At 41.9% G+C, this 24,614-nt stretch overlaps 2 protein-coding genes and 1 long non-coding RNA gene across 5 annotated transcripts in view; 2 read left to right on the forward strand and 1 right to left on the reverse strand.

The window, feature by feature from the left end:
- The window catches only part of LOC147026393 (clusterin-like), an 89,304-nt gene extending 69,913 nt beyond the window's left edge, over positions 1-19,391 (reverse strand). The window contains 2 exon segments of the mRNA XM_085883576.1: positions 19,268-19,346; positions 19,349-19,391. Coding sequence (XP_085739702.1) covers positions 19,268-19,346; positions 19,349-19,376 — 107 coding nt within the window. The 5' untranslated portion in view covers positions 19,377-19,391.
- On the forward strand, positions 4,591-8,954 carry LOC147026394 (uncharacterized). The gene is made up of 3 exons (XR_015058318.1): positions 4,591-5,094; positions 7,905-7,971; positions 8,121-8,954. It is a non-coding gene; the product is annotated as an uncharacterized LOC147026394 (long non-coding RNA).
- Positions 19,392-20,443: 1,052 nt separating the features above from the next.
- LOC147026395 (uncharacterized) overlaps positions 20,444-24,614 on the forward strand; it is a 65,690-nt gene continuing 61,519 nt past the window's right edge. The window contains exons 1-3 of one of the 3 annotated variants that reach the window (XM_085881811.1): positions 20,444-20,667; positions 20,989-21,042; positions 24,183-24,299. In XM_085881811.1, coding sequence (XP_085737937.1) covers positions 20,661-20,667; positions 20,989-21,042; positions 24,183-24,299 — 178 coding nt within the window. In that variant the 5' untranslated portion in view covers positions 20,444-20,660. The remainder of the gene's footprint in view (positions 20,668-20,988; positions 21,043-24,182; positions 24,300-24,614) is intronic. The other 2 variants (XM_085881810.1, XM_085881812.1) reach the window with 2 other exon arrangements.

The following is a 24,614-nucleotide window of genomic DNA, read 5'->3' on the forward strand; positions in this document are numbered from 1 at the left end:
ACACCCGTTCGATCACTCCACAGGCCTCCAGCCTATCCAGTTCACCCTTGACCTTGTCCCGCAGGGCATACGGCACTGGACGCGGTTTACAAAACCGAGGAACCACCCCCTCCTTCAAGAAGAGTTTCGCCTCCATGCACTTGAGTTTCCCAAGGTCGTCTCTAAACAACCGTTGATGTCTTTGAAGAATCTCCTCCAACTGATCCTCCCACTGGCTCGGCACGGGTTGCACAAGGTTAACTGCGGCCCAGTCTAGCCTGATGCGGGTCATCCAATCTCGGCCGAGGAGAGACGGCCCCCTCCCCCGTACGACGTACACCCGAAGCGTGGCGACCTGGCCTTGGTACCGCACAGACACGTCTGCCATCCCGACTGGCGTTATCTTCTCGCGGGTGTACGTGAACAGCGCGAGGTTTGACCTGATAAGCTTCAAGCCGTTGAGTCTACGCGCGGTCTGTTCGCCGATGAGCGATACCGCTGCTCCTGTATCGACCTGAAACGTGATCGGCGTTTTGTTCACTTCGACTTCCACCGTCATCGGGCGCGCCGTCGCCGGGCCAACTGAACCCAGGCTCAACACCGGCCGCTGGTTCCGCCCCGAGTCGCCTCGCACATCGCCGTCCCCGACTTTAACGGTGGCCGAAGCCCCACGGCACACACGCGCCAAATGACCCACCTTGTGACAATTCAAACACACGTTGCCTTTACACGGGCATGCACGGCGCAGGTGTCGACCTCCACATCCCAAGCATGTCCGCGGGGTCACCCCGCCGCACGCGTGGCCGCGCGGCGACGTCCGACCCGCATCGAAGGTCGTGCGCGCGTCCCGGGGCACTCGCGACCCCGCGTGGCCGGTGATGGCTCGAACATCCCGCGAGTCTGCTCAACCGCCATGTGTGCTTTCATTTTCTCCACGATGTCCCGAAACGCCAGCCCGTCATCCCGGGGCCTGTTCGGTGCCACTAAGTCCCCCAGCAGCCGATAATGCTCCGGCGAAAGCGAAGCGAGCAAGATTGACTTCTGCTTGCTCTCGGCGACCACATCGTTCGCGTGGAAATAGCAATCCAATTGCTCTGAAAACGATTCAAAGTCGTCCCCGTCGAAAACGGGCATAAGTCCGTATGATCCCATCTTCGTCAGCCAACTAGTGTGTACTAGGTGCGGTGGGACGCAAGAAGCACGCGGGCCACCATCTACTCCGCTTTATTGCGCAGCCGGAAGCACAGTTCTGCCACCCCTAGTGGGCGAGGCATGATATACGAAAACCCAATCACGTGACACAGCACACAAACAACAACTTACAGCCCAATCGGCTTACTGGTTCTCAAGCACAAACCATGCTGAATCAATGGAAGAAAACATGGGCAAAGAACTGGAACATTTAACAAGAGGGTTTATTTATAATGGAGGGAGACACAGAGCAGACTTAATCACGAATAAAATGCAATGTACAATGAAAAGAAAACACTGAAGCAATTCTACTTAAAGACAGGGCCCACTCAGACACACACAAAAACACACACACAAAATAAATGGACCCCGTCAGGTCTTTATTGGACCCTTCGGCTCGAAAGGGAAGGCGAGCTGAGGGTCAAGGTCTGGATGGGTACCTTTCCGTCTCGTGCGGTCACACAGACTCCAACCAACCACGGTGGGACTCGAACCCACGACCCGAAATCCACAAGCCCACGATCCTGGCTGCTCGACCACCACCACCACGAGGAGCCCCATAAAAGACTGCAGACCATGATCGCAGATGACCACGATGACAGACCAAAAGCAATGGCGAGGATGACTCCAACGATACACCCCAAGAGCAATGGCCATGATGAATCCTCTACTCTCCACTCTACTCTCCTTCTTCTCTGGCCACTCGCCTCCGGATTGGTCGGGGGCGAACATCCCATCTGGCTGGGCGGGGCTGCCCTGAGGTAACTCACCTCTGGATTGGTCGGGGGCGAACATCCCATCTGGCTGGGCGGGGCCGCCCTGAGGTAACTCGTCTCCAGATTCGTTGGAGGCTTCTCCTATCTTATCCCTATCTCCTATAGGTACTCCTGTCCCTCATTGGTTGCGAGGCACACCCATCTCGCTGGGTGGAGTCAACCTCACCCCGCCTATGCCCGTGGCCCCGAACACGTGCGTAATGGCGATGATGGAGCGAAGGGTTGAGTGAGGGACAGTGCTGCTGTTGTTGTTGTTGTTGTTGTTGTTGTTGTTGTTGTTGTTGTTGTTGTTGTAATAAAAACCTAACTAAAAAATAAACCTGCAGCGCACACATGAAATTCCCTTTAGACACAGGGGATGGATTTTAACTATACACATATACTTAACGAAATAACTAAACTTTGGGACTGCTGACTGCCTGTGTGCGATGGCTTCCAGAATCGTAACAATACGTCATGGCGTTCCTCGTGTGTACACGCGCGTGGGCTGGGCTGAAGGAAATTCCACTGGCCAAAATGAAAAATATGAAGAAAGCCGACCGATTAGAATCATCCTCAGATGAACGCACACATTATAAAGAGCGTGAAATGATAGGAAAGTGGAGATTGCAATCCAAGACACCGAAAGGAAAAGAGAGGAAGACGAGGAAGTTAAAGAGCTAACTTGACACGTGATCCTGGCCATCGCTGATTGGTCCTGTATGGTGAGAGGCATGACTGGATTTGAAACAAACGTCCAATAGTTATAACAGCTACATCCCTTGGGCGATCTCCATAATTACAGAATGCATATTAATTACCTCATTATACAAGATGAGATCTACACAACAGGCAGCCCCATAATTACTAACACCGTAATAAGGATTCATTTATTTATTTACTGTGCGGAGGTGATTAGTAATTAGGAAAAATAGTAAACTGGATGGAACTAGTTTGTAAACATGGACATGACACATTGGAACGTAGCACGGAGTTTAAAGTGTAAAACGTGGTTACGAAAGTTGCTTCTCGTGCTCTCACGAGTCTGTTGTATTTTAATTTATAATTTATGTGCAAAACAACCAAATTGAGCATGAACACAGTTTTTTGAGGATGTCATTTGGCACCCCATCCACTTTGCGTTCGGGACGGTCGCCCAGTCCGCCCAAATCACTACGCCACTGCCTTCATGAAGAGTAGGCGAGCTATTGCTGGCACCATGGCCAAATTACAAATTCCTGCCCTAACCTATAGAAGGCATCAGCGGCACAGCCGTGCCTTCAGCCGAAGTTGCTACCCTGCGGCCTTCTGCTGCATTTGAAAGAAGAAGAAGCTGGGTTCCGTTATTCATACAAGTTTTGACCCTTTCAGTCTAGAACAGGGTTTCTTAACCTTTTTAGTATTGTTTCCCCTTTTGAAATCGCCGAATAATGATATTTCCCCCCACCCACATTATCAACACTAAATTAATTTTTTAAAAACTAAAATTTATTTTAAAAATTATTCCAATAAATGTTTTCATTAAAATATTAAAACAATTTATTGCATGACATAAACAGTCATATTATGTTAACATTAGCATTCCTAAAATCAGAATTAATTTTTGGTCTGCTAATTTTTCATCGATTGGGAAGTGTATTCGGACGACGTATTCAATGCAATAGTTTGAAAATTGTTCAACCTCAAAAATAATTTCCCCCCTGAAATCCGAAAATTTCCCCCAGGTTAAGAATTACTGGTCGAGAACCTCTCTGAACATGTGATACATCCTTGGGGGCCCAGATGGTGCCTGTTTCTGTCTACGTTGTCGCTGATGACTCGCCAACAAGTGATGAAACCGGTCTAGCAGCTGAGGGGGGAATGTGGCATTGTGATTCTCATGTATGTACTACTTGTGAATGTCTGCAGCTGTAGGGGAACTCAGGTAGAGTTTGAAACAGCAAAGGGTGTACCTTGTGTAGCTTTTCTTGGTTGCTTTATGCAGCTCTCTTCAGCAAAAGAGCATGGGAGGAGTTTATTTATTTGATAATCCTTGCGACCTGGGGTATTGGATTATGTGAGAACAGTAGTGTCATAAGGGAGGGTTTGATGCAGTAATGTGTCCCATTTCTTAAAGTTGCAATATTCGCTCGCTTTCACTCACTCATATTTCTCCTTTTCAAACTTTAACACGTTACTTCATCAAACACCTCCCTTTTGACACTACTATCCTGTGGGGATGGGTATCGCCATCCTTTCATGTGATCATTTATTTAACCAAATTGAGTAGTCAAATTGAGATCCTATAAATATTTGTTTATGTGTTATTTTTGGGAATAACTTAATTTTCAAATAACACTCATTACCATCGAGTATTACCTGAACTTGGTTCTTGGTTTAAGTATCTTTGTTGAGCAGAGAAATGACAAACCTGTCTTAATGCTGTTGTCTGAGCACCTCATTTTGGGGTAAAAAAAAAAAAGCCTGACACAACTTGGAAATTTTCCCAGACTTACCATTTTTTTTTCCTGTTTTCCTGTTGTTTTCCTGTTCTTTTTCCTGTTTTTCAACCGCACCCAGTATTTTCCCGAAATACTGTCAGACTGTGTTTTACTTCCTCAAAATACTTTTTGCATTATAAAAAGCTGCGCTTCTCTAACTTGAAAGCATTTTTCCCCAACGGAGATGAACGAGAACTTGCTTTATTCCAATCTTATCTCTGATGAAGAATATAATGACCCATCACAACATTGGTAAGTTTCATACTCTTTTAAAACTGTTAATGAAAGCCTTGTATTTGATTAATCATATAATGAATTATATATTTTCCTTTGCATTACAGCATTGTTCCATACACTATGAAACTGTAAATGAAAGCCTTGATTATTTCCTCAACAAATAAAATCCTCAAAAGTGTGTGTGTGTGTGTGTGTGTGTGTGTGTGTGTGTGTGTGTGTGTGTGTGTGTGTGTGTGTGTGTGTGTGTGTGTGTGTGTGTGTGTGTGTGTGTGTGTGTGTGTGCATTGTTATGTCTGGCTTCCTGATTGGAACTATGGTGCAGCAACTGGTCTTCATTTTGATTGTGTATAATAAATGATATAACGAATTCTTTATTTTCCTTTTTATGACAGCATTTCAAACTCAATCACAGATGAGGTGGATTGTTATGCTAATGATCTCCACAACGAATGGTAAGCTCTGAATGAAGTCCTGACAGAATTTCAGTTTGTTCATCAAGACTTTCACAATGACCTAACTATATATCTTCTTCTTCTTTCGGCTGCTCCTGTTAGGGGTCGCCAGAGCGGATCATCCGTATGATCCGCATAGTGATTTGGCACATGTTTTACGCCGGATGCCTTTCCTGACGCAACCCTGGTCGCCTCTTACGACACAGGGATATGGTACACCTATTTTTAACCGGGGTATACACCGGCCCAGTATACTGGTACTCATTTGGCCGACCTCGGAAGGATGACAGGCTGAGTCAACCCTCTGGTGTATTAATTCAGTGGCCCAACGGGGCTTGAACTCAGGACCTTTTGGATCCCAAGCCGCTGCCCTAACCACTGCGCCAACACACCAGGCTGCATATATATATATATATATATATATATATATATATATATATATATATATATATATATATATATATATATATATATATATATATATATATATATATATATATATGTATTCTCTACAGAATAATACCTCAATATGATAATAAACAACGACAGTGTGGCTCTGTTATAATGCGATCGTTGAGGTTCATAAAATGTCATCGCTAAAAAAACAGGGTCGTGCTAAATTGGGATTCAAGGAAATCGGCTTTCAAACTGAACCAATGTTTCTACGTTTACCTTCTTGCAAGTAAATTACCTTTGAATTGAAGAATTCCACGAATAAATCATTGTTGTTCGTCAATTAAAACACAAATTTATTTTGTGAAGCTTTTTATGTTGTTAAAACAATCGCACTGTTCCGAAAATATATCACAATTGACAGGTGCTCGTTTATTCATTTGTAAATTATAACATCGATGCAATGATTACGGATTTATAAAATCCAAACGCTATTTATTCACCTTTCTATAATCGATGTGAGGAGGTAGTAAGCTGCTGCTAACAACACTGATGGCCGTCATGAACTGCACAAAGGTAAATCTAACGTGTCTTCTGTCTCTTGGATGTGTGTTACAATTGCCGACAGTATTCAGTACAGTAACATGCTGTACAGGTTTGTATCCGAGGAGCAATAGGCTACACCATATAGCTTAGGTGTCTAGGTTTGTGTAAGTACGATGTTCGAAAACGATGTTCGAAAACGAAAATGGAAAAAAAAATGATGTTCGCACAACGACGACATCGCTTAATGACGCGTTTCTCAGAGCGTAACCCCGTCGTTAAGCATACCTGCCAACCCTACCGATTTAGCCGGTAGACTACCGATTTTCGAGGCTATCTACTGGCTACCGATTTTACATGCTTAATCTACTGGTTTTTAAAATTCAGGGAAACATTTTTTTTTATCCGAGTTACAGAATACGATACTGTACAGTACCTTGCAGTTTACATTTTTCCGTCGTATATGCGCGCGTCTACACCGTTACACGCATCTGCTATTGTTAAATCTGATTATCCGCCCTTAGTTAAGTGATAGCAGACGCGCGTAACCGCCTGGTGGCGCTAGCATCGCACGGTCGAGTGGACAACAAAAAGCCATTTTTCGCGCAGATGCTTTCACAACAATCACAATGGACACGCCTGAAAAGAAAAAGCCACCTTTGCGGTACGACATTGTTTTCAAGGACAAGTGGACAAAAGAACATTCGTGGATCAAGGCATCGCGGAAAGGTACGAAGCACGCGTTCTGTGAGCTGTGCAGGACTGATATATCTGTGTACATGAGTCATTACAGAATGAGTCCCACAGTCCCAGTGAACTTTACACATTTTGATATTGTAAAGTCACATTGTAAATTATCAGTGTACTGTATTACTGTGCTTACATTTATTTTCGTACATTATTGTTTCAACTTGGTGTCATGAGTGCACTGAATCACTGGTTATAAAACATGAACTGCAGAACATCAGAGTGACTGACATGAACTGTACACTTTGTGCACTGAATCACTGGAAAATACAAAATGGGCATCAGAGTGACTGGCATGAACTGCACACCTATAAACATGGCACATGTATACATGTAGTTCGTTTGAAGATACACAGTGAAATATCAGTGTAATTATTTTTGAAGTGGCTACATACAGTACACTTGTACATACATGTAATGCATCTGATTCTGTGGTAAATATGTCGTTTTTATTGAGGAAATTGTGTGGTCTAAATGCAGGATAATGCACTATTTTGCCATTTTTGTTACTTGTTTCAAAAATGTAATGTGTTGAAGTGCTAGAGTAATTATTTTTGAAGCTGTTACTTGTTGCACATAATAAATTTGACAAGTAGGCCAGATTTTGCTGTGGTAAATAGTTGATTTTATTGAGGCTATAAAGTGGTCTAAAATGCAGGAGAGTGCACCATTTTTTCAAAAATTTTCCGGGGGGGGGGGGCGGCATGCCCCTGCGTTGCGCAAAAATCTACCGATTTTCATCCAAAAAGGTTGGCAGATATGCATTAAGTGGTGCATGACTGTATATACATATATATATATATATATATATATATATATATATATATATATATATATATATATATTTATATATATTTATATATATATATATATCCCATCTCTGAGATGGAGATCACACAATTTACCCAATGTTTCAACGTTCTTTGAAGATTTACGTTAAAAGTATAATTCATAATAAAATATGATGATGTTAAAGCAGACTTCCTGTTCTCGTAAAAACACTGTTTATTCTCTTGAAACTGTGTTTGCTTACACATTTTTTTTTTTTTAGTGTCAAATCATTTTATCAAATCAAATCAAATATGTCAAATCAAATCATTTTTATGTCAAAGTGACACATATTTTAGTGTCAAAGATGAAGAAAGCGCAGATATATTGCTTCTTGTTCCAAACAGTCATCAGAGACTACCACAGGTAATTAATTATTCATCTCTCTGACTGAAACTAATATATGAGAGTTAGGATATATTTATTTATTTATTGACAATACGATATGCTCCGGTACCTCCTTAGGTATCCACATGTGTGTTGTATAATATTAATACCTATGTGTGTTTTAACAGGAAAGAAGCACTTGGACGATTCAAGACCCCTCAATCTCTCACTCAAACAATCATTATATAATAAAATCTGTTGTAGATATTTTAATGTGTAATATATTGTTTGTGTTTAGTATTAATAATATGTTTGGTGAATGATTATTTAATTTTAAATTGCAAGATGTGAATAATGGGGAAGTGTGCCCTCACCAACGACCCACCCCCTCCCCCATCCTACCCCCTGCCCTCCACGTGCATGTGTGGGGAAGGGTGAAAGGTGGGATGAGGGAGGGGGTGTGTCAAAGGTGGGGGCACACAAGAGGAGGGGATGATGGGGTATATGGGTGTGGCTTGTGTGGGTGTGGTTTGTGGGTGGAGACAAAGAAGGGGCTGAGTGGTTCTTTAATTAAATAAACACATGTGTGGGGAACTCATAAACTAATCATTGTATGAGGGAGTATAGATGTGGTCTATGGATGTGGATGTGGTGTATGGATGTGAATTGTGAAGGTGGAGAGAATTTATTTATTTGTCATCTTTGTATTTTATAATTCTTGTGAAGAAAATGAACCCAAGATTTCTTCTCCATTTAAATCATATAATTTGTAAGTCCAAGGAACTGTATCTATTACATCAACTATTTTTGAAAGTTCATTTGTCCTCACTTATTATAGCCTTTTTTAAAGTGTGATTTCCACCGATATATTCTTACAACATCACCAATCTTAAACTTTGGATTTCTCAGATTAATCTCTCTTTCATATCCTAATTTTGTAAATGTTTTTGATGGTTTTGATTTTGTTGGGAATGAACAGAATTGTTGTAATTATCTACAATGTCCTGAATTAAAGATACCCATTGTTGATAACCCAGTTGAGTGAATTTTTTTATATAGTTTCTCTTTTAAAGTGCGATTAAAATGCTCAATAACAACTGCTTTTCCTTCATTAAAGGTGCTGTATAATGTATGCCTGGTGTTGGCTTAATGGTGAGGGTGGTGAGGGTGGTGGGCTTGGGATCCAAGGATCCTGAGTTCAAATCCCACTTCGCTGTTGAATGAATACTAGGTGGGGTTAACTCTGCCTGCCATCCTTCCAAGGTCAGCAAAATGAGTGCCAGCATGCTGGTGTACTGTGTCAGAGTGGTGACCCAACCAGGATTGTGTCCAATAGCCAAGGAGATTGCTTTGGCAGCACCAACACTCTGCATAGAGTATAGTCCCAATGGATGGATAATGTAATACCGTTATCTTTTTAAAAATTCATAAATATTTTGTTGTAGAACTCTTTTTCCCTCATCATGCCACAATTTATTAGGTTTTCTCTTGCTTTTATTAAATATCTGTTGGAAGGCCAACTTAAGAGTCTTACCTCTTGTTTTTCAAAGGAACAACCCATGCAGATCTATTCCTCAAATCAATAATCGTTAAAGCATACTTGCACCCCTTATCATTATTGAGTCCAATTAGTTCAGCAGACCAGATATAATCAACTTCTTTGGAATAAACCTTCCTTCTTTTAAGCTTTGTGATAATTGGTTTATGTAATTCAGCAGCCAATTGCTATTCAGTCTAAATGACATCATCAGAGCTTAATAGTTTTTTTGATAACCAAGTCCAAGTCTCAATTTAGCATTTATCATCTTCTTCATGATGAACCTATCAACTTTTTCTCTCAAGGTTGGATTTTGTATCAAAGACAAATTATATCCAACATTCTCGATCTGCTTCGGGTTTTTCTTTTTATGTGCTATTTCCATAATCAATATTGTGCTTCATATACACTTCATCAACCCTATTTATAGGTTTAGACCAAGGTTTAGGATTGTTAGCCTCATCTAATCTTTCATCCAAGTTTGTTCCTGGACCACAGAAAGAATACCCTGGTAGATGTAATTCCCCTGGTATTCCAGTTGTTGTAAATTTACTCCCTGATAAAAACTTTTGTGTCTCTCCTCCACGTTTTTGTTTGGAGATGAATTTACTCTTTTTGGAGCCACACACTGAACATATTCCTTTTTGTATAACCCTATTATTTTTACTTTTAACATACAAGATATTTTTAGTATTGGTTTTCTTTTTACATTTGAGACAATAACTCATTTATTTATGCGAAAAATTCCTACAGAGTGCGAAAACCTTTTTAGTTTCCAACAATTACATTTGAATCATAATTTTGAAAACATAAAGAATCCTTAGAAATGCCTTTACTCTCATCTCCATTTATTTAAGAAAAAAAACATGTAAAACTTCAATAACACTAAAGTCAATAACACCAACATTATAAATAATATAATCTTTTCCTTCTTTCTCTTCTTTATCTCCACTTTCTCATTTAAATATACTCCCTGAAATTGATGTTAATACTCTTGAGCCATATATTTTTAATCGACTTGTTCATTCTTTCTTTTCCTCCTCAGTGCAATGTGATTGATTTATTTTCTTTAATACTCCAATCTTTTTCTCATCTCACTGGTTTCCATATTTTTATATTTATTAATTCTCTCTCTCTCTCTCTCTCTCTCTCTCTCTCTCTCTCTCTCTCTCTCTCTCTCTCTCTCTCTCTCTCTCTCTCTCTCTCTCTCTCTCTCTCTCTCTCTCTCTCTCTCTCTCTCTCTCTCTCTCTCTCTCTCTCTCTCTCTCTCTCTCTCTCTCTCTCTCTCTCCATCTCCTTTTTCGCACTCTCCTTCTCTCTTGCCTCATTTTCTTCAACTCCTTCCTCATCCCATACTAACCTTGAACCACTTTCACCCCATACAACATCATACATATATTATTCTATATTTCTTGATATTCCTGTATCCAAAATTTTTTTTTTACAACAGGAAACCAATAATATATCTTCTGAATTTTCAAAATAGTTATACATTTTATCAACTTTAAAACCTTTTCATTATTTAACATTCTAGTTAAATTCAAACTTGTTGGTTTATCAACATCAGTATAAATCCAATCTTTCATTTCTTATTCTTATGTTGGAGAACATATTTATTAAAAGACTGAATACCCTTTTCTTGTAGGTATGCTTGTACACAGAAACGATAATTTTCTTGAAGCCTTCTTGCTGTCCTTTGACCTTTATGTGTCAGAAATATATGACAGATTAATATGATGACAGGTAATACCTCTCCATCTTCCAATTGTTAAATCAGTTTGTATTCCCTTACTCTATAAAATCCTGTTCTTTCTCTTTTCATTATATATACTATGGCAAAGCTATTGTTGATTTTATTTGTTGTTTGCTAATAGTGCTTCCACAAATATCATTATCGACACCAAGTGGATAATATTCTTCCTTAGGAGACTGATTTAATTCTCTCAGGTCTTGTAAATTTATTTTAAATGACCAATTCTACCCTAAATCATTCATATCATATCCCCAAGGTTCTAGTCTCATAAAAACTAAATGTCCTTCTTTATAAAATTTAATTTTAATTGGAACTGGGAATTCCGTATGACCTGGAGATAAAATCAACATTTCTGTATCTTTGGAAAACACAGCCACTTATTTAAGGACGAGCAAATACAACTCGTCACTTTTCTGAGGGGAATATTAGGGGAGGGGTGGAGGGAAGAGGGAGAGAGGAGAGGGGAGGGAGAGAGGGAGAGAGAGGTCAGAGAGAGAAGGAGAGAGAAGGAGAGGGGTGAGAGGGGTTGAGGGAGAGGGGTGGGATAAGGATGGGAGTTGGTGGATAGGGGTGGGAGTTGGGGGATAGGGGTGGGAGAGAGCGGGGTAGGGGTGGAAGAGAGGGGGTAGGGGTGGGGGAGAGAGGGGGTAGGGGTGGGGGAGAGAGGGGGTAGGGGTGGGAGAGAGAGGGGTAGGGGTGGGAGAGAGAGAGGGATAGGGGTGGGAGAGAGAGAGGGATAGGGGTGGGAGAGAGAGAGAGGGATAGGGGTGGGAGAGAGAGAGAGAGGGATAGGGGTGGGGAGAGAGAGAGAGGGATAGGGGTGGGAGAGAGAGGGAGGGATAGAGGTGGAGAGAGAGGGGGATAGGGGTGGAAGAGAGAGAGAGGGATAGTAGTGAGAGAGAGAGATGGAAGGGGTGGGATAGGGGTGAGAGAGGCAGAAGGGTGAGAGAGGGAGTGGGGAGTGAGGGGAGGGAGAGGTGGAGGGGGGATTCCAGCAGTTGTGACACCCAGCTGAACGTCCATCCGAGAGATGGTACACACATTGATGAATCACCCTGCCTGTGAAAAATCGGGATGACAGTTTATAGCTGAGTCCGAATACGAACCCAGGTGAAACAACTAAGAGTGAGCATGCATACTTCTTGGCTCTCCTGCCATGATCTGGCGATTCATTGCTTTATGAAAACAGAATTGATCCGAGCAGCATTCCTGACTGCAAAAAAATGTAAAAAATTAACCTTTAATTTGGCCAAATGGCACATTCCTTGACACTCTTTCCTCTCCTCGACCTCCGGAGAGTTGTATGGTGGAGGAAGATAGTATGAGAGAAGGGAAGGGAAGGCAGCACAAGGAGGGCAGAAGGTGGCGCGAGGGGGGAGAAGGTGGCATGAGGAGGGAGAAGGTGGCGTGAGGGGCGGGGGAGAAGGCAGTGCAAGGTGGGAGAATGCAGCGTGAGTGGGGGAGAAGTTGGCACGAGGAGAGGGGAGGGAATGGGGAGGCAGCATGATGGGAGGGGAGGGAATGGGAAGGTGGCATGAGGGGAGGGGAGGGAATGGGAAGGTGGCGTGAGGGGAGGGGAGGGAATGGGAAGGTGGCGTGAGGGGAGGGAGGGAATGGAAAGGTGGCGCAAGGGGAGGGGAGGGAGGGAATGGGAAGGCGGTGTGAGGAGAGGGGAGGGAATGGGAATGCGGTGGGAGGGAGTGAATGGGAAGGCAGCATGCGGGTAGGGGAGGGAATGGGAAGGCAGTGCGAGGGGAGGGAATGGGCTTGGATAATAATTTATTAATTTATTAGCAGTTTTTAATGTTAACATTTTTTTTATATACTATATTTCTGTCATTCAGCCTTTGCCTCTGTAATAATTTGACAAATCAATATCTAAGTCTTGGGTTAGACCAAAGGTTGAACCATCTTTTCCAACATGTCATTTATATTAGATTAAAAAGAGCTTCATAAAAATTTTTATTGTTGTTGAGTTGAAATAACACGTGCAGACATAATTGACCACAACACTTGGAATTTCATTATTGGATTTGAAATGTTTGATAAACACCATTCTGTAAGAATTTCATAACTTCAACAGGTGGTGGGAGACCATAGCTATCAAAATAATATTTACCCTGACTATTATATATAAAAACCCAATGAGAACTGCTCCCATTATTATCTTTTAAATTCATAATAATATTCTTTGAATATTTAGACAAGTTTGTTAATTCATCTCTCATACAAATAACCACATTATCAATGTTTAATTTTTTTACAATATTTGACAAGTTCTATGTTTGATGTTGTATTCTTTCCAAATTCTTTAAACCACTCATCAATGCTCATTTATTTATGAGAAAGATGAATTAGGTGAAAAGAAACTAAGTGGATTTGTCAGTGTTAGATCAAAGGCATATGCTTTTAAATTCTTAACTGGAGGGTTAAATGAATTCAAATGTGAAAAGAAACTTAAAGTTCTAAAGAGTGTATTAAAAGAGACCATGAACTCTCAACATTACCTTGAATGTATATGGAAGAGAAAAGATGTTAATAGGGAGATGAATCTTATTAGAAATTATAAACATAAAATATTCTCAGAGACTGTTGGTAAGAAAGCTCTAACAGCATTTGATTTTAAATGTTATATAATGAGCGATGGAATAAATGCATTGCCATGTGGGTTTAAAGGGATATAAATATATGTATGAATAAAAATTAAATAATGGTTCTTTCCTTTTCTTTTTCTTTGACATTATATAATATATAAAAAATCTTTTCAAGTCAAAGAGTTTAAAATTGACAGACTTTCTGCATAATTTCTTCTCAACCCAAGAGTTAAAATAACAGTGTGTCTAATATGAATATTCTATGTATCTTCTGTGAATTTTTTTTATCTCAAGCCAAAGAGTTAAACATTGTTAAATATTATACTAAAATTTAATCTCAAGCCAAAGAGTTAAACATTGGTAATATTACTCTGAACAATTTCATCTCTTGCCAAGAGTTTAACTGGCTTTATTCTGTGGTGTCCATTGCTTCTGGAGGTCATTAACATAACAATCCACCTCGTCTATGAGTAGTATATGAGTGGTATCAAAATGATGTGCTCCTCAGGAGGTGCTCAGACAAGAGCATTAAGAGAGGTTTGTCATTTCTCTGCTCAACAAAGATACTTAAACCAAGAACCAAGTTCAGGTACACTCGATGATGATGAGTGTTATAGGATCTCTATTTGATTGCTCAATTTGGTTAAAGAAATGATCACACGAAAGGAAGGCAAAGCCCAGCCCTGCAGGATAGTAGTATCAAAAGGGAGGTGTTTGACAAAGTAATCTGTTCCAGTTTGAAAAGGAGAAATATGAGTGAGCGTAAGCGAGCGAATATTGTGGCTTTGAGAATATTCACGCACGCACGCAAACATGCACACACGCACTTTTCGATATATAATTTTTGATAAAGGGCTTTGCCTGAACTGTCAACTGTGGTTATTTTAAAACAGTGTAATTTTCACCCTTACCTCCCTTCTTTATATTTCACCGATGCAGATTATATATATATATATATATATATATATATATATATATATATATATATATATATATATATATATATATATATATATATATATTTATTTATTTACCTCGACTCCTCCCATGCTCTTCTTGCTGAAGAATCTGCAGAAAGCAACCATGAAAGGCTACCAATGTAAGCCCTTTGCGGTTTCAAATGTTTTCCAGTTGTTTTTTTTTTGTTTTTGTTTTTTGTATACCTTGTCGAGGCTCGTATGAGAGCTAACACACAATGCACATCAAGGGGGCATGAGACAAGAGGGGCGGGGGTGGGAGGGACAAAACAGTGGGGAACATACACATGAGGAGATCTGTGGAAGGGAGAGGGATGGGAAGGGGAACATGGGGAAGAGAAGATGGACATTACAGGGACTTTCAGGAAGGAAAGCAGGGGAATTGAAGGAAGTGGGCTTGGGTGGATTATCGGGGGTAGAAAAGATCGAGGATTTGGATGGGGGATGATAAGAGGTGGTGGTGAACAGCTGTTTTGAAAGCCTGGAGGGAAGAATGGGAAAGAATAGAGTGAGGGAGTTTATTCCAAAGGCGGGAAAAAAGAGGAATGAAAGAGTGAAGGTGAGCAGTGATTCGTGATTTTGGTAGTTTTACCAGAAGGGGGTTGTTGGAGGACCTTGAGCGCCCTGTGGAAATGTGGTGGGGATAAATCGCAGAGAGAGCAGGGGGGGGCAAGGCTGGAGAGGAGATGGTAGAAGGCAGAATGACCACCGACCAACCTGCGGTGATTTAGTGAGAGGCCCATAGACTCAGCTTCATTGCGGGAGATGCCGATGATCCTAAATGCCCTGGTTTCGACAGCGTGAAGCCGAGAAAGGTGGGAGGCAGGAGCACCAGCCCAGAGGGGAGAGCAGTACTCCATCAGGCTACGGACAAAAGCTTTGTAAGTGGTCAGGAGCTCAAGAGGGCAGAGGAAGGACTTTGCACGACGGAGGATTTAAAGTCGGCGACTGGCTTTGGAGGCGCGGTTGGAAATGTGACTTTCCCAGGAAAGGTCATGGCAGATCGTGAGACCCAGAAGCTTGAAAGAAAAGACGTCTTCCAGAGGATTGTTGAGAAAGTGGATGGGGGGTTTTCTAAACGGTCCTTTCGAAGAGACATCGTGAGAGTGTGAGATTTGTCTGGATTGAAAGATATGTTACACGTGTTGGACCAGTTTGTGATTTTATCCAGATCTGCAGTGAGCGAAGAAGCTGCTGCTTGCCAGTCTGAGGGATGACAGATGGTATGGCAGAGGGTGGAGTCATCAGCAAAGAGATATAGAGGGTTTTCCAGAGAGTCGGAGAGATCATTGATGTAAACCAGAAAAAGAACAGGGCCCAGAACGCTACCTTGAGGAACTCCAACCTGGACAGGAAGAGGGGATGAAAGAACTCCATTTAGGGCCACATGTTGACAGCGACAGGAGAGGAGGTCTGTGAGCCATGAGTGGAGATGGCCTTGAATACCATGGGAAGAGAGTTTGGTCAGTAGGGCAGGGTGCCAGACTGTGTCAAAAGCACATGATATGTCCAGGGATACGGCTCGGATTTCCTGTCTGGCATTGAGGACCTCCATCCATTGATGGGAGAGCAGAAGCAACATATCCAGAGTAGAGTGACCTGGTCTGAAACCAAATTGATGATCGGAAATCAAGCCATTGGAGAAGAGGAAGGATTTCATGTCTGAAGCAATGATGGATTCCATAACCTTGCTGATTGATAACCATAACCTTGCGGGGAGAAGGCTGATTGGTCTGTAGTTGCAGGGATCTGTTTTTGCACGTTTTTATGCAGGGCAGTGATGTTTGCAGATTTCCAAGCAGATGGCAGATGACCTTGAGCTAATGAGAGGGTGAATAGAACAGAGAGAGGGTGAGCAAGAGCAGAGGAGCAGGCTTTGAGGACACGTGGGCTGATGCCGTCTGGACCGGTTGCAGAATCTAAGTTGAGGTTTGAAAGCAAGCTCTCCACCTTGTTCGGAGAAAAGGACAATGAGTCCAGGGACAGTTGGGTGTGACTGGGTAAGGTGGGTAGAGAAAGTGATGGGTTTAGGACACAAGATTTAGCTGCAAACATCGAGTTTCGGCATTCAGCTTTTTCACGTGCAGTATCAGCAGTGCGGCCATTTGAGGTAAGGTAGGGGATGGAGGGGGAACATACACCAGAAACAGATTGGATTAAACACCACCAGGATTTTGAGGAGGGAGATAGATTTGAGAGTTCAGACTTGAGATGAGAAAGACGTTGTTTTCTGGCTCTCCTGAGGGTAGATACACACTTGTTCCGAGCTTTGTGGAAGGAACTGAGATTGCCCTCAGTTGGGTTTGCTTTCCATGAGACAAAGGCGAGTTGTTTCAGGACAAATGCCTCGCCACAAGCTTCAGTAAACCAAGGGCGGGAGGTAGGGTAGGACAACTGAAGACGAGAGGGGATAAATCTTTGCATTATTGAGAGCAAGTTTCTTTGAAAGAATTCCCAGGATGAGTTGATGTTGGAGAAAGTAGCAATAGGAGGCCACTCTATAAGTTTGATGGCTGCTTGGAGACCCTGCCAGTCGGCTTGAGTGAAATGCCAGACTCGACGGCGGTGAGGTGGTTCTCTGATAACAGCCAGAGAGATGTCCACTTTGACAAGGACGTGGTCAGAAGAACTGATTGGAGCGGGAGAAGAGCAGCAGATATTGCCAGGGAAATTTGTCAAAATCATATCCAGAAGAGAGGGAGTGCCTTTGGTTGAGATCCAGGTTGGGAAGTTGACCGATTGAGTCAGTCCCAATGAGTCACAGAAAGCATTTGCTGAGGTGCCATGACAGGTGAGAAAGGCACCCACACCTCGCCAACTGGCATGATGACAATTGAAGTCACCACATAAGAGGAAGAGAGAGTTTGGATGAGAAGAGAGAAATTGGTCCATGTTTTCGGATAGTGAGGTGTAGATGGAGTCGTCCACAGTTCCTCCACAGCTGTAATTGATTAGGTATAGCTAATTGGTTATTTCCCCCCTTCACAGGTAAGAGATGTGAGTTGGTCTTGCTGTATCAAATATATATATATATATATATATATATATATATATATATATATATATATATATATATATATATATATATATATATATATTTAGATATAGATTTCTCGATATATAGATATACACTGTATATGGCAAACCACCCAGTGCAACCCTTGCCTAAAAACTGCTACGGCAGCACCAGCACTCCGTAACAGGGTATGGTACATCAGAATGAGAATATATATTGTTCCAATAGAGTGCATCACAACAAAGTTATCTCTACAAGTATTTAAAATTCTCCATTCATGCTGTATCTTTAGTTTATATCCATTGTATTTAAATGTGCATAATATTTACACCATTGCATTCATCAACCCAAGTTTTTGGTACTTCATTCACAGCTCATACTTTTTTTTCTCATCACTAATTATTTTTAACGTGTTTGTCTCTTTTCCTTTACTCCCTTTCTTTTTCTCTCTTTTGGTGTTGGCTTAACGGTTATGGTGGCTGTCTGAAGATCTTCGGGCTGAAGAGTTTGAGCCCCTGTTAACCGTTGAAATAACACCAGGTGGGTTGACTCAGACTGTCATCCCTCCGAGGTCTGAAAAATGAGTAACAGCTGACTGGTAATGACTGGTAATGCAGAAAATGATGCAACCAGCAGTTACAGGGTGCATACGAAACAACATCAACATTAATGCCCCTCTGCTTGTCCATTCATAAATAATCTACAGATGGCATACCGAGATGCAATCTCCTGGAAAATGGGATAAATCAGATACACACTCTTCCTTGCACTCTCTTTTCTCAAACACTTTCACATTCTCTTTTCATCCTCACCTTCTCGCTCTTTTCACATCCTCACTCATTTTTTTTGTCCTTTACTTTGTCTTTTCATGAACTCAGTGCTCATCATGTCTCTGTGGCCAATTGCGCTCATAAACCAAACACAAAAATATATTGCAACTGGGAATATAATAATTAAAGATTCCCTGCCAGTTTAAAACAGGCCAAGCCCTGCCTTTTGGACGTCATAGCAGTTCTACCAGATGCAGTTTTTAACGGCAAACACAAATTCACCAAAGCATCAGCACAAGCACAGTATTCCAAGCCACCTGCCCTGCTGGATTTGCCGTTACTTGGGGCTTCGTCAGGATCAGTACAGATCTAAAAGCTCAGCTTAATCTTGAGTTGGAGTTTGTTTCTTTAAATTCCATCATGTCATCTCTTCTCTCTTCTCTCTTCTCTCTTCTCTCTTCTCTCTTCTCTCTTCTCTCTTCTCTCTTCTCTCTTCTCTCTTCTCTCTTCTCTCTTCTCTCTTCTCTCTTCTCTCTTCTCTCTTCTCTCTCTCTCTCTCTCTCTCTCTCTCTCTCTCTCTCTCTCTCTCTCTCTCCCTCTCTCTCTCTCTCTCTCTCTCTCTCTCTCTCTCTCTCTCTCTCTCTCTCTCTTTCACTCTCTGATCCTTTATGCTCCTCTTCCCACTCACCGGATCACTATGCCTGCCAGGCTCTGTGCGGCGTCTTCTGCAAGCAGTTCCAACAGACAGATCGTGCTATATATCCTGCGCCCAAAACGCTCTTGTTTACAGTAACCATTTGGCATTCCTGTCGGGGAGTGGGCCACAATTTACCACGCCCCAGCCTGAACCTTCCCCTGCAGGTTGTTACCCTTTTGACAGCGTGAGATCACAGCTCTGAGCATGAATAAAAATACTCTTTATGATACCCTCTTTAAGACTATTCCGAAAAGCACGTTTTAAAGGGATACCACCAGCTACCAGCTAAGTTCTCATTTTTGTTTTGCACATGTGCATGAAGTTATAAAAGTGATCTGAAACAAATGCCTCTCAATAATTATTATTGAAAGGCATTTACGTTCTAACTCTAACCTTAATATTTTCAGAGGAAAGAAGAGCAGGGTGAGGATGGCAGTGTCAAGTCTCTTGGAAGAGCTAGAATGTAGAACCGATCAGGACACAACATAACGGGACAAAATAGACGGAGATGGATAAACAAGGGATGGAAGTATCGATGATGGATAGGGAAGAACGCAAGGGGTGAACAAGATGGATTTTGGGAGGGGTGGGGTATGGTTTCATGGGTGTGGAAAAGATAAAATAAAAATTAATGACGTTTCACATAATTTGATGGAGGAACAGGAATAGGCTGATATGCCAACAATGTAAATTCACGAGTTAGCAAGTGTACATTGAATAGCGATTATAATTTTGTTTTAATTCATTAAACCCTGTATATCTCACTGTACGTTTACGTTTGGGTCCTCATGCTCTACAAATAATGGACCTCAAGTGCTCCAACTGTCATCCAGAGACCGTGAGTGATACCGATTTATATTTATTTTAAAATAAGTCAATTGAAGGCTTATCATTCCCCCTCCCAACTCCCCCAATGGTCTTACAATACAGATAGACACCCATGCAACAATGCCATATCTATTCGTTCATTCAACCATCACAGTGAATGTACACAGTCATTTACAGCTTTTAATTGCTCTTTTATAATAAATAAATAAATAAATAAATAAAAAGTCTAAAATCTGAAAGTACTCGCAACTCTTCCACAAACGTATATTTTCTGCTCGGTCCAAACGATTGGCCTCGCATGCGGTGGGGGGGGGGGTGTGCTTTGTTTGAGCTTGTTCATGGGAACAAACGGGAAAACGAGGATGGAAGGTTGCGGTGGCGTATGTTTTACATTACCATTTCCTCATAACAATTGTAAACGAGGGAAGCGAAATTTGGACAACTGTCAGGGAGGGTTGGGTCATTCAATTTGCTGCCCGATGTGCTCTCCTCGGCTGCCAGTTCGACCTCGACTGGAGCACGCGCGGTCTTGACTCACATCGCTGGCTGGTCTACCATGAACGGTATGGAGGGGTAAAAGGTGGGCATCAAGGGGAAATTGAGTGAATAATTGCAGGGTCACTTAAATCACCTGTACATATATATATATATATATATATATATATATATATATATATATATATATATATATATATATATATATATATATATATATATATATATATATAATATATCTTGTATACAAAATATCTTTCTTTATACTCCAGACAATTGTGTCATTATTATTATGATTATTATTATTATTATTGAAATTATATACACACAAGGATGTTTATTGTTCCTTCTGACAGCAAATCCTGGCTTTTCCAATTGCTATTTTGCAGGAGATATCTGTGAAGATGAGGGTGAAATGAAATCTTTCACGTACAACAGATTCGGTGAGTTCCAACCGGATGAACTGAACGATTCAACTTCTGACCAACGCGTTTGAAAAATAAATCAAATTTAGCCGTGTATTTTTCTGATGTACTTGTACATCGTCATTGCAAGCATGACAAGGTGCCAAATAGTTTTTCCTCTGCTGATGAAGGAATAGTCAGTCCTGTGCCAGTGAAACTCGGCGCAGATGTTCGTCCCTTTTCTGTAAAGTTTCGAGTCACAGTCGAACATCATCGCAAGTCGTTCAAGTTTCCTTCATCGAAGTCATGTTTTGCGAAACGAAACGTTTTGAAAGGGGGGAGGGGGGGCTTTTTGACCCCTCCTCATATGTCCTGTATTTAACTTGTAAACAGGCCAATGTTGTGCATGATATGCCAAACATTCCCTTGTCAGAAGGCCAGCCCTTTAACTGTCTCTTATTGTTCACCTAGTTTATTGGCAGCTCATGATGGACAAGTCTGGCCCACCCCCCCCCCCAATGTATATGCAGTCATACCTGCTTTAAAACACCTGTGCAAGACTGGACTGTTTACTGTTTTTCTGTTTGGGGTCATTTTTGCAACACGAGATGGGCTGGTTCCACTTGAATGCAATCACATTCCAGGATGGATTGCTTGCTGTGGTGGACTATCTTTTAATTGGGATAAAATGCTTATTCGTCCTCATCAAACACTAGGATGGCAAATGGATGAGATTTCACTTCGTGATGTTGTTCAGAATCCAGTGTGTGTATATATGTGTGTATTTGTGTGTGTTTGTGTGTGTGTTTGTGTGTGTGTATATTTGTGTGTGTTTGTGTGTGTGTATATATGTGTGTGTTTGTGTGTGTATGTGTTTGTGTGTGGATGTGTTTGTGTGTGTATGTGTGCGTGTTTATGTGTGTACTTGTGTGTGTGTGTATGTGTGCGTGTTTATGTGTGTGTACTTGTGTGTGTATGTGTGCGTGTATATGTGTGTGTGTGTGTGTGTGTGTGTGTGTGTTTATGTGTGTATGTGTTTGTGTGTGTATGTGTTTGTGTGTGTATGTGTTTGTGTGTGTACGTGTGTGTATGTCTGTGCGTGTTTATGTGTGTGTGTGTATGTGTGTGTGTGTGTGTGTGTGTGTGTGTGTGTGTGTGTGTACCTGTGTGTGTATGTGTGCGTGTGTGTGTGTGTTTGTGTGTGTACTTGTGTGTGTGTATGTGTTTGTGTGTGTACTTGTGTGTGTGTGTGTGTGTGCGTATTTATGTGTGTGTACGTGTGTGTGTGTGTATGTGTGCGTGTGCATGTGCGTGTGCGTGTGCGTGTGCGTGTGCGTGTGTGCGTGTGCGTGTGTGCGTGTGTGCGTGTGCGTGTGCGCGTGCGTGCGTGTGCGTGTGTGCGTGTGTGTGTGCGTGTATGTGTGCGTGTGCGGGCATGTGCGTGTGCGTGTGTGAGTGTGCGTGTGTGAGTGTGTGTGTGTGTGTGTGTGTGCGTGTGTGCGTGTGTGTGTGTGTGTGTGTGTGTGTGTGCATGTGCTGGGCGACTCCTCTTTGTGTGTGTGTGTGTGTGTGTGTGTGTGTGTGCGTGTGTGTGTGTGTGCGTGTGTGTGTGTGTGTGTGTGTGTGTGTGTGTGTGTGTGTGCGTGTGTGTGCGTGTGTGTGTGTGTGTGTGCGCGCAACAACCTTAAATTAACAAACCCGTTTAATTGCAATCTGTGAAAAACAAAGACCCACCCGGTGCATAATGCAGTGTCAGCTGATGCAGTGCCAACATCATCAGTCAGCCTATGTGGCTTTATAGACTTTTTGGCAGGATCGTCAGAAAAAGCCCCTGGAGAAAGGAATCAATCTATGGAAGTGTTTCTACCTCTGTCTTGAAAGAGATATATGTTTTAAATAAAAGGGTTAAATATCAAACATTATAACAAAGCTAATGACATGTGCTTCATCCTTAAGAAACAAGTACGCAGCTCAACAAAGCTTGTCAAAACGAATACACATGCACCTCGACCCAATTAGACCAAAAATTCATGGTCATACAAAAACATACAGACATCCCAGCCCACAGGGCCAGGACGCATGATCACACAATACCCCTTTGGGGCTCACTGCCCAAAGTAGATTAACCTCAGAAAGTGAACCAACATTCCATCCCATGATAGAGTTTATGTACCCCCTCAAGGGACGTCATGTCAGTTCAGTGAACAAATTACAATAGATTATATACATACATGATGTAAGGTCAGAGCAGTTGGGATGATCTCTTGTTCAAAGCATTTAAAGAGAAACAGCCAATGGTGCAGCACTGGTCGTTGGTGGACGTCAAGGATTCGAAGGGGTCTTTCGTAAAGAGTAGGTGAGTAATTGATTTTCAGCATTTAAAAGGATAAAGGCATGGACAATCCGTACAGGTTGCCATCCATGGGAAGGAGGTCATTCCTCCTTCGGAAATGCCCCACTGAGTGTGGTGAGAAAGGTGGCGCCATTGTTGTGTCATCACTGGCACCCAGAATGCCCCAGAAAGTGACGGCACTTCCTCCAAGCTCAGTGGCTGTGTTTGTTTCGAGTGTGTGTGTGTGTGTGTGTGCGTGTGTGTGTGTGCGTGCGTGTGTATGTTTCAGCTTCACTATGAGCCCTAAATCCTTCCTGTTATAAACAAAATATGTTCAAACTCAATCTTAATCCTCACATAAAACGTAAGCGAATGAATGGAAAATCCATTTGAGGATTACTTGCTCCTCTCACCTGGATATTACATACCTACTAGCGATACCCGTGCACATGCACGGGATAGCAGTACAACATAGCTGGTAACAGACGACAGACCATACACGGGGAATGACAAAAATACGCATTGTGCAAAATGCAAGTGGTACTATGGAACGCCAAGACTTCCGAAACATTGTCGGCATGTCCGCTAAGTGCCACAGCAATTTCATAGGGATCGTGTGACGGCGAGCCGAGTTTTTAGTGTGCAAGCTTGGTGTTATAATAGAGATGATGTGACTTTGGAAAACAAAAATGGAGAAAATGATGAAGAATGAATTTTCCAGTCTAACATGAAATGGAATCCCTCATGAAACCTCAAAATATCAACACGTCATCTCTGTGTCCTCACTTCACATGTCAACGTCTGTGCAAATCCTCATTCATTTGTCTGCATTGGCTGTGTCTGGAAGGTTTCTCTGAAGGTGGAAATCGTGGCCGAGGACCATGGAGCTTGCGCTGTGCAGTCGGCTTGCTGTATGCTTTATTCATGCTTCTTGGACTGACTCTGGCTGTTTTGGGATATGTGGGTAAGCGTAACCACATTATCATCATCATCATCATCAGATCCATTTCTTTCACCATGACATGTTTCACAACAGTAATTGCTCATTTAAGACACATTGGCCTCAAAAGTGGTCGATTGGCCCATCATGCCTGTGCTTTATCCACGTTGATCACATGAAATTAATCTCTCGGTTTATTTATCTTCTTTGTACTCATCACATTCTTACCACCACCTAAATCTAACTCCATCGGCACGCAAAATTACCACGCTTCCCCATTGTCTCAGGTCACTCACCAACATTTAAAAAAAAAATAATTTAATTTATATCTTCATTTAT

The sequence above is a fragment of the Eptatretus burgeri genome, chromosome 5, assembly GCF_056783735.1.
Source record: "Eptatretus burgeri isolate ZD-2024b chromosome 5, Ebu_testis_v1, whole genome shotgun sequence".
In the NCBI taxonomy this organism is placed as follows: domain Eukaryota; kingdom Metazoa; phylum Chordata; class Myxini; order Myxiniformes; family Myxinidae; genus Eptatretus; species Eptatretus burgeri.